At 29.3% G+C, this 11436-nt stretch overlaps 1 protein-coding gene and 1 long non-coding RNA gene across 2 annotated transcripts; one reads left to right on the forward strand and one right to left on the reverse strand.

Moving 5' to 3' along the window:
• The first annotated feature begins 1372 nt into the window (after positions 1 to 1372).
• On the forward strand, positions 1373 to 4126 carry LOC133829644 (uncharacterized). The gene is made up of 9 exons (XM_062259380.1): positions 1373 to 1502; positions 2457 to 2528; positions 2628 to 2672; positions 2777 to 2851; positions 2952 to 2981; positions 3076 to 3138; positions 3246 to 3304; positions 3401 to 3493; positions 3584 to 4126. Exons 2-9 carry the CDS (start codon positions 2468 to 2470, stop codon positions 3899 to 3901), a joined length of 744 nt encoding a protein of 247 aa, XP_062115364.1. The 5' UTR covers positions 1373 to 1502; positions 2457 to 2467; the 3' UTR covers positions 3902 to 4126.
• Positions 4127 to 4612: 486 nt separating this feature from the next.
• On the reverse strand, positions 4613 to 7833 carry LOC133828772 (uncharacterized). The gene is made up of 3 exons (XR_009891315.1): positions 7526 to 7833; positions 7181 to 7250; positions 4613 to 6144 (listed from the first exon to the last, which is right to left on the reverse strand). It is a non-coding gene; the product is annotated as an uncharacterized LOC133828772 (long non-coding RNA).
• Positions 7834 to 11436: the final 3603 nt, after the last annotated feature.

The raw sequence follows: 11436 nt of genomic DNA on the forward strand, positions 1-11436 counted from the left end.
CATTTGACTGGCCAGTCAAAACTCTTCATTGGTCTACCGGGCCACTCCTATGCCAGATCACTTTATCACAACTCTGAGGAGCCAATATATTTATTGACTATTAATGTGTCGTTTACGGACCATGCACTGCCACTTGTCATCTCTATTGCCACGTTATTGATCTCCAATTTTTGGGGATAACAATCGTCATTGATGAAATCATCATCCCCATCTGGAACAGATCGAGACGTTTCCCCAATTATGTTGGTGTGACCAGTATTATATTATTTTATAATATAATGTTTTAGATTAAATAAATGTGACAAAGAGTGTCACATATTGTAACATATAATTGAGAGTTACAATATTTAAATATGTGTGAATATCCAAATATGTAACATAATTAGTGTTACAAATCCAGTCACAAATTTGTAACTTCCAAATATTGCCTATTATTGTGTAGATTTGATGTTACACAATATTGAGATGAATTTCTTAAAGCCATATGTGAAATGAATGTTAGAGGTATGATGTTAACCCCAATATTGTGTTTTAGGAGTTATAAAATCAATTGGGAGTGTATTGGAACCGTTTGGAAAAACAAAACATTTTTGTGTGCTGAAATTGGTCAATGGCCACGGCCACAAGATGTTGGTGCCCGCGACCACTGATGCTCCTGGCCACGGCTACAGGTGCTTAACTGACCAACTTTTTAAAGTTTTTTCCAACCTTTTTGAACGGCTCCAAAATCCCAAATAACTCCCAAATCTAATTTTTAATTCCATAAACATAAAATTAATCATTAATAACAGCCATAGGGTTGATGGAATTTGAAATTCAAATGGTGTCTTTAAACTCTATAAATAGGAGTCTATTGCTCACTTGCAAGACACAACTTTTCTATCCATTAGAGCACTTTGCTAGAAAACACCTAGAAATTTGATTATTCTAGAAAACATTTCCAAAATTTGTGAGAGATCCCTTAATGCTTGAGTTAGGGGGAAATAAGCTTTTGGACAAATGTTTCAAACCTTGTATAAGTTGGTGATCCCCAACACTCTTCACTTTGGTTGTGTGAGAGAGTTTCTTGTTATTTGTTATTGTTCTTATATTTTTCTTCTCATTATTCTTGTTCTATTTACTTGTATTTTTGTTTAGAGTTATAAATAACTACAATATACACGGTTATAAAAAAATTAGTCACACATGCAACTATCTGTTTTTAAACTAGTTTTCGGCTCGGAATTTTCTGAAAATTTATATACACAGTCATAAAAAAATCGCACCGAAAACTACTCCTACCAAAGAAATTTCCTAAAAATAGAATGGTCATAATATATTTATTAATTTGTTTATTTGATATCCAAACATTAAAATATAAATAATAATTTAATTGATTAATGCTAATATTGTTATTAGGCATTTGGTGAAACTGAACTCTGACCCTACCTCCTCTTTTCGTCGACCGGCCTCGTTTCCGGTGCGGTCCGATCTCCATCGAGCCGGCCCTTTCTCTCTCAGTGGTATATCCTTATCTATCTCAAACCCTATTTTTTCAATTTGTTTTGTTTTTCTCAGTGTTTCAATTTCAAGTGTTAGTGTTATATGTGCAATTAGGTTAGGTTTGAATCAGATGTTTTTTGTTGCAATTAGGTTTGAATTTGAAGATGATTTGGGGTTTATATATATACTCTATCTCACATTCACATTCACATGTGTTGATATTATTAGAACACCATCAAATGGAAAATCAAGACACTACTATCAACCATCGTCTTCTAGGCTTTAAGCGTACTGAAAACTTCGTCTTTTGTTTTCAAGATATATACCCAAACTCTTCTTGAACAATCGTCAACAATAGATATAAAATATCTTCCTACACACCTAGTGTCTCATGTCTTGCTGGTCCCCATAAATTCGAGTGTACATAATGAAGGATTTCTCTAAATTTAACTCTGCTTGTATCCTTTCCAAACACAATTTTCACAAAAATCAAGTTTTTCTAACTTATCACCACAAAGTAATTGCTGTCTTTGCAATCCTCTTTCTTTCACTTACATGCCCAAGTCTCTTGTGCCAAAGTTGTGATTTGGGCATGTTTCCACCTGGAACTGTAGTTAGTAGAAACACCAATAATTGTACTTGCATGTAAGATTTACTTAATTTTCCTTGGTCCATTGGGTCACTGAGACTGAGACAATATTCAGTCTATGTATAACTTAGAAGAAGAGATAATTCTCTTCTGTAAGTGTGTATTCTGGTCTTATATATGTGTTTTCAGGCGAGTCTATATATATTTATATGTTTATATTTAGAATTGTTTGAATTTTATCAGGCCAAGAGCTAGGAATGATTTGGGGTTGAAATTATATAATATGGTTTGAATTTTGGTTACTGTGAAAAACACTGATTTGGTTGATTATTATTCCATCTGCAACAATATGTCAATATCACTCATTCGCTGCCCAATGTAATAGAATTACATCAAATGGACAATCAAGTCACTACTATCAACCAACTTAATCATTCAGCCCCTGCTCCTGCTGCTGGTATATATATATATATATTATGTTTATTACATGTATATACAAATTTATTATGTATGTAATAGTGCATGTTAATTAATTGGTTGGTTGTTTAATTTGCAGAGCCGGCCAAGGCAGAACCTAGAGGATGCCCCATTTCGTTTTACGGTATATATATATATGGGTAGAGAAGTGATATTTTGTTATCATTATATATGTTTTTTTTGGTGGTTTATTTATTAATTGATTTGGGTTAACATATGCATATATAGATCCATCGGTAAAAAGAGTTTCCCCGGCCTTCCGAGGAGTACTATATCGTTTCAGACGCCTTCCTCCTATTATTGGTACATATGCATATATTATTATTAATTACTAAACGTTTTGATGATTTTCGAATTTTATTTAATTGCAATTAACTTTTCTATAATTGTTGAATCTTATTAGAACATCAACCTGCTGGTTCAGAACCTGGTGGTACGTATGTGTATATACATATTATTTGTTGTGTCTTTTATATATGTAAATATATGTAATGTAATTATTAATCTGCATGTATATATGCATGCAGAGGCAGCCAAAATTATTTGGCGTAGTTACAGAAGACACAGTGGAAAGGATCTTACTCTTAATGGTATGTATATATATATATTTATTATTAATTTGAGATTAAATGTTATTATCATCAATTAATAATGTGATGCATGCATGTTGATCATCATGGCCTCTATATTTTCATAGACATTTTTAGTGACGAAAGCTTTGATCTGGACGAAAACTACGAGGAAGAAAGAGAGAAGGTATTACACACATGCATATAAGTAAACCTATCAATATCATATATATATATATATATATTTATATAGATAAATAACATGTTTTGTTTCATGATGTAGGCATTTTTCGGTGCTGCTCCAGGAACTCCATTTGTGCCTCGTCCATTTCTAGCAATGGCAAGATTTGCAATGGAAGAGCATAACAAGAAAATGGTAATAACAATATGTTATTACAAGTCAGTTAATTAATGATATAAGCTTATTACATTGTTGTTTGATGATGATGATGATGATGATGATCAGGGCAGTGATGTGAAACTTGAATCTGTGATCGGTGTTAATCAAGGGCATGTTGTGAACTGGAACTTGAATTCATTTACACATTATCTTACATTGAGGGGCCGTGATATGGGTTTCTACCTTGCTAAGGTTTGGTCAAAATTAGTACCAAAACGTGGCTTGGTTGTCAGGTCAAGAATGTCCAGAGGTGGTTCCATGGCCCCAAGAGTGAGTGCCAATTACGCCCTAAAATTTTGGGGCATACCAAGAAAACCCATTCCATGGGCTAGGAGGACCTCAGCTTCTCGACCCAAGCCTTGGTCTAGGTCTAGGCCTAGCTAGCTCTTCTATTATAGTATTTCATACTCTTTCTTTTAACCATAAAGTTAAGTCCGTACGTAAAGGTAGTTCCAACGTTTCTTCACTCAGTCTTTTTGCTGCTAAGTGGCATTGACAAAGTTGTTGAGATGAAGATTTTGATGGGCAACGTTGCTGCTGAGTATTTTTGTTATATTTTTCATTTTAAAATAAATGTGAATTTGAGATAGGGTTTTTGATTTTTAATAAGATATATACCATTGACATACATTAATATGTCAAATTTTCATCTCTATATAACATAATAAAACAAGTTTTTTTTTTTACAAAACAATCGATCCAAGATATAATTACAAATAAAAAAGGCTTATTTCTATGGAATTTTTTCACAAGTATATCTAAAATTAATCATGTTAACAAAGTTTAATTCACTTTTTTATATTTATGAAAATAATTTATTATTTCCCTTGAAAGGATTAAACGGTCAAAGTTAGGTGTATATTTCACAAAATAAGTTTATTTTTCTCACTATTTTCACAAAATACTTTATTTTTAGATGATATTATTTCTTTGTGAGATGTTGGTTGCTATGAAAATAATTAGTTTCCTATATTTCTAGCCTTATTATTTAAGTAAGCGCTTATTATTTTTAATTCACTTTTTTTTTATTTATGAAAATCATTTATTATTTACCTTGAAAGGAAAAAAAAACATTTAAAATCAGGTCACATTTCACTGAAAAAGTGAGATTTTTGTCACATTTCATAGTTACTTATTCACAAAGACTTAATTTTTAGATCATATTAAAAAAAAAAAACCAAAGCACTTCGTAGGATTCCCCCTTCTCTCAGTTAGAATCAACAACAAGAAATACATTTTATGGTAATATGAATCAACCTATATAATTCTACATAGAAACATGATATTTGTATTACTTTATTTTGATTTGTTATTATTACATTGCCTATATATGCAGCTACGTGTTGGGCATATGCGACAGCTGATCTACTAGAAATGCTGTTGAAGAAAGAGTACGGGGAAGTGAGAGTGCTTTCAACTGCTAGTGTTGTGCAATCGAGTGGTTGAAGGGGGCTTTGAGTTGGTTGTGTACAACGATGGACAGGGTAGTGTCCAAGATATATTTGATGCTGTTTCTGATTATGGTGTCGCATTCAAAGATGACGAAAATAATAATATTGCTGTAAGTAATTGATTATTACCTATTTTCATGATCATTTAATTGATTAATGTATATTTATATGTATATACATGCTATTATTCTTTTATGCAGAATAATAATCCAAGAATTTTATATCCACTGAGAACATATGAAATTGTTCCAACAATCGAGAATGAAGTTATAAGTCGTTTAGATGAAGGACATCCTCTTATGGTTGTTTTTAGTTTGGAAGAGGACTTTTCAGATGTAAGATGGAACAACAATTGAGTATGTATTTTAAACAATAATACTACGTATGACTAATTATATAGAGTGTTTTAATTAATTAACAAATTACATTATTATTATATAATTTGCTAATTAATTAAAACATTCTATATAATTAGTTATAAATAATACTATTGTTTAAAATACAATTGTGGTTCCATCTTAAACCTAAAAAGTCATCTCCCACACTAACAACATCCATTAGAGGATGTCTTTCATCTAGACGACTTATAACTTCATTCTTGATTATTGGAACAATTTCATATGTTCTTAATGGATATAAAATTCTTGGATTATTATTCTACATAAAAGAATAATAGCATGTATATATGTATAAATATACACTAATCAATTAAATGACCATAAAAACAGGTAACAATTCATTACTTAAAGCAATATTATTATTTTCGTCCTCTTTGAATGCCACACCGTAATCATAAACAACGTCAAATATATCTAAGACACTGCTCTATCCATAGTTGTACACAACCAACTCAAAGCCCGTTCAACCACTCTATCTCTACCTATCCTATTTTGTTGTGCACTGCCAACAACACTAGTTGGTGAAAGCTCTCTCACTTCCCCCCACCACTCCTTTTTAACTAGCATTTCTAATAAATCAGGTATGGCGTATGACCAACACAAGTGCATGCATGTCATCTCATGTAATAATATAAATCAAAATAAGTAATACAAATATATATATATATATCATTTTTTATATAAAAATGTATCATTTACTTTCTTGGTCTTGGTCTTTAATATCTGTCATAAAATCCGACCACCCTTGACATGCATCTCTATAAAATGGATTCATTTCCTGTGCAACAACAACAATAATAATTTATTTAATCATTTAGTTTCAAATATATATATATATATACATATATATAATTAGTGACAGTAATTAACCAAGCCAGAATACAAAAACTATCATTTCGAGTAAATAATCTAACCCAAATAATAATAAAAAATTGCTACAAAAAAAAAAGAAGATATGTTTGTTTTAACATAATAATTAAGTATTCAGTTTTATTATGAAATATACTATATGTATTTTATATTAATTTTTTTTTATCTCGTTTATTATGCATTTAGGGGTTTAAGTACATATAGTATATTTCATAATAAAACTGAATACTTTCATATTTGACAAGGAAAATTAGGGTGTTGATTCATATTTTCATCTTAGAACTCTCTCTAATTAATTTTTAGGGTAAAATATTATAGTTGATTTAGTATATAAAAATACATAACAAGAGAGAGATAAAGAGAAAAGGACAGTGGTCTATATATATCGAGCTCTATATATAGTTTTTAGTTTTTAATTAAGCCAACACCATGCATATATATATATATTACTTATTACTTAAATGAATAACTAAAATTATCTAATTAATTTAATCAATAAATAAATAAAATATATTTATTTATATAACCACAGAAAATATAAGAAAACAAGTAATATTTTTTTTTTAAAAAAAAAATGTATATGACCGGTATTTGGGGCACAGCCAATACACCACAAGCTCAACAAAGCTCAGTCAGTTCTTTAAGTTAAGTCTTTCTACAATATTATTAAGCCAATATATATATATATATATATAAAGTTATTAGCTAGTGCTCATTTTTAAGCAAATATGGTTTACAGAACCAATTTTAAGCAAAGAGTAAAAGACACCAAAAATTGATAAAAATTCTAAGCAGAGAAAAATCAAAGGTAAGATTTTAAGCAAATATGGTTTACAGAACCAATATTATTATTATTATAAGAAAACAAGTAATAAAAATTAATATGTATATATATATATAACGTTTATATGAGCAGTAGTATTGAATGAGCCAGAGTTTCATACCAGGCCAGTGGAGAACAGCCAACACCAATACAAGCTCAAAGCTCAGTAGTTCTTTAAGTTAAGCTCTCTGCTGCAAAATATATATATTTATATATATATATATATATATATATAAAGTTAGTGCTCATTTTTTTTAAGTTAAAGGGAAGAAAAAAAAATATCAAATATGGTTTACAGACTCACAAAGGAAGACAACACAAACACAACACTACCAAAAAAAAGAAACCAACAGTAGTACTTTTTCTTAAGTTGAAATACATATATATATATATATATATATATAAGACAGACTACAGACATATATATATTTATATATATATATGTGATGAAACTGAAAAACCATACATGAGACCCTGATGGAGAGACGCACAGAGAGGAAGACCATGACAGCTGATAGGGCCCTTGTTCTTGCTTGTGGTCGGCAACAAAGAAAAACAGAGAGAGAGAGAGAGATTAAGAGGGAGAGGAAGATTTGTAGTGAGAGAGAAAGGTAAATTTTTTGACCAATTTTTTCAGCTAGGATTCGAGGAGGAGAGGAGATAGGGTTCTCAATAAATCAAAGGACTAGTGCTGTGAAGAAGATGATGAAGATCACGAGAGAGAGAGAGAGACTGTATATATATATATATAACTCTTTCTTAGTATTGCAGAGATCAATAATATTCTTTATTTATCACGAGAGAGAGAGAGACTGTATATATGTATATATATATACCAATAATATTCTTTATTTATTACGTACCAACAATTAATAAGAAACCTCAAACCCCAAGCCCTTTCTGTGCATCTCTCTATATATATAAATATATATTATTCTGAACCATTTAATATTCATCACATGCAAAATTTACCGTTTACGTGTATAAGGAAAAAGAAATTTGTAGTCAAAGAAAGGTGTAAGAGCTACAAAAATGAAAAATAATGCATTAAAACACATATCAGAAGATCAAAAGTATGGTCCCCCTAATAACCCCTCTCTCTCTCTCTCTCTCTCTCTCTATATATATATATATATATGCTGGTTCAGAACCTGGTGGTACGTATGTGTATATATGTATATATATATATATTATTTGTTGTGTATTTTATATATGTAAATATATGTAATGTAATTATTAATCTGCATGTATTTATGTATGTATGTGAATATCACTCATTCGAAGAGAAGAGTAATACGTAAAAGTGAGATCAAAGTTATTACATACCCAACAAAGGAAACCTCAATAAAAATCAATGGACTATAGTAATGCTGTGAAGAACATCATGATTATTATTATAGCTGTTAGCTGGCAAAGTAACCTCAAACCCTATCTATCTATATATATATATATATATATACCATTTAATAATGATTTACCGTATATGGAAAACAAAAAACTTTATAGGCATGCAAAGTGTAAGAACTCAAAAAATGAAAAATACATTAAAACACAGATCAGAAGATCAAAAGTACCATTTTTTAAAATGGTCCCCCTAGCTAAGAACCCATCTCTCTCGTTAGCAGTATGATCTCCACTCTCTCTCTCTCTCTTCAGACACACAAATATCTTTAAATAATAATGAGAAAGAAAAAACATATAAATATATATATATATATATATAAAGCTGAATTCTGTAAGCTTCACCTTAAGTTCTGTGAGACTTTTTTATTTCAAAAAAAAAAAAAAAGTTCTGTGAGACTTTTAGTATTTTTTATTCCGTAAACAAGTTTTCTGTCCGATTTTTTGTTATGACCGTGTATATTGTAGCTATTTAGAGAATTCTGAAATTTTTTTAAAAAATTCTAAATAGTTTACAGTACCGAAAACTAGATTCAAACATGTTGATTTCCACGCGCATAAAAAAAATTAGTCACGCGTACAATATCATGTTTGAACATAGTTTTCGATACTGTAAACTATTTGGAATTTTTTAAAAATTTGCATAAAAAACTGTTCATGGGTTGCGAATACTAAAAGTCCCACACCGGTAGGACTTAAAGTGAAACTCATATAAAATAATTCTCATATATATCCCTATCACCGTTACTCAACGAATTTATATTCGTTCATCAGTGAACCCACCATTGTCCAGATCTTAGGAAAAGAAAACACACCATAAATTAACTTCATTGATGTTAATAAGTGTTGTCCAGCTGTTATATATATTTGACTATATATAAATATACATATGTACGTACCCATGCTGACCATTACCATTTACGTGTATGAGCAAAAAAAAAATTTGTAGTCATGCAGAGTGTAAGTATTCCAAAAATGAAAAAAGTCATTAATTAAGAAACAGTACCATTTTGTAAAATGGTCCCCCTAATATGTATATCTATATATACATATATATACATATATCAGCGGTGAGAGAAGGAAATCAAATTGCAAAAAGAAACTATTTTTCCGGTTAAAATGAATATATTCTTTTTTTTTTTTTTGTCTTTTCTTTGTTTTTTTTTCATTCTGCTTCTTGATTAAAAAAAAAAGAACAACAAAATATTGAGTTTGGCACAGTAATACTACATGATGAGAGTAACTTTTTAGCATAAAATATTTAATTTTAAAATTTGATTTTGTCCATAAAAATATAATTATTTAAGTATTCCAAAAAGTAATTTAAGCACATATATCCAAACGCGAAATAAGTAATATACATTATAATAGAAACTTGCCTATTTTACTGCAGTTCTTACAGTTAGCTATTTGGGTCTTTCTCCACGTGATATTATCATCAATCACACTTATTATTATTATTATTATGGTCTAGCTTAGCTATATAAATATATATATATATATATAGAGTGAGAATTGCTCTGGGGTGCTACTGGTACAACACTATAAAGAAAGTTGTATACCTTTATTTGTATAATTCAATATCGGGTCTCATTTATTTGAATTTAATAAGTATTATGAGATATTGTTAACCAATCATACGGTACCACCTCATGTGTTGTTGAACACCTTAAGTGCCAAATAGCAACACTCATATATATATAGAGAGAATTGCTGAGGAGCACTACTGGTTCCAACACTACAATGATGTGACACACTGTTATTGGTGCAATTCAATATTGGGTCCCATTTATTTGAATTTAATAAGCATTATGAGATATTGCTAACCAATCATAAAGTGTCACCTCATATATTATTTACCAAATAGTGACACTCATATATATATATATATATATATATATATATTAGTGTCATGCAAAGTGTAAGACCCCAAAAATGGATTAAAACAGAGAGCAAATCAAAGGTACGATTTTGCTGCAGATTTACCATGATTTTCAAAGGTCACCTTGGAGAGAGGTTCTCGATCCATTGGAAAGAAAAGCAACCAATACCAAACAATATAAATAAAAAAAAAAAATTCAAATGTTTATGCTTTTCAAAAAAAAAATCCATATAAATATATAAATTTTTTTAGAGAATTTATAATCCAAAATTTTTACATGGCGGTCTATGTAGTAGTTATAGAATCTTAGAGAAAATATCCCACATGGAAAGTATGTAAGTATATATTCAATAATTTATAAGAGTATGAGTTACTTTACTTATCACGGTTTTGAGATGGAACCTCATTTTAACATAGAGCAGATATTCTACAACTTTCCAAGAAATTTTGAATAATTTACGACGTCGAAATTAAAGTTTAAACAACTTGTTTTATACGCATTTTCTATATCTGGCATTCGAAAAAATTATAAACTACAACATATTGTAATAAAATAACTATAAAAACACACAAAAATCTATAAAATCAAAATAAATCCCATAAATTCACAATTACTTAAAAACTTAATAAATCAATTAAAAACCCAAGAACTAAGCAACAATTAGCATATAAAATGTGGTAAATAAATAACTCTATTTTATAGAGTTATCAGATGTATAATTATCATATATTTGCACAATAATAGTATAAAAGTCATATTTTTGAATAATTCCATTTAATTATATTGGAATATTTGAGATATGAGCTTTGAATTTCACATATTTTAAATTTTTTTTTTTTTTTAATTTTGTATTGGGCTTGGCCGCTGTTTATGATCCAGATTGGTATATATAATTTGTTTGGTTATCAAATTTTTTTTATTCATAATTATGCCATATTTAAAGATATAGATGAAACAAAAGAGAAAGACAAGCTTCTGGTGTCAAGAACAGAAAGGCAAGCTTCTGGCATAATTATGAATAAAAAAAAATTGATAACCAAACAAATTTTATATATATATATATATATTTAATATATATATATATTGATTCATC

This window comes from Humulus lupulus, chromosome 4 (genome assembly GCF_963169125.1).
Source record: "Humulus lupulus chromosome 4, drHumLupu1.1, whole genome shotgun sequence".
In the NCBI taxonomy this organism is placed as follows: Eukaryota; Viridiplantae; Streptophyta; class Magnoliopsida; order Rosales; family Cannabaceae; genus Humulus; species Humulus lupulus.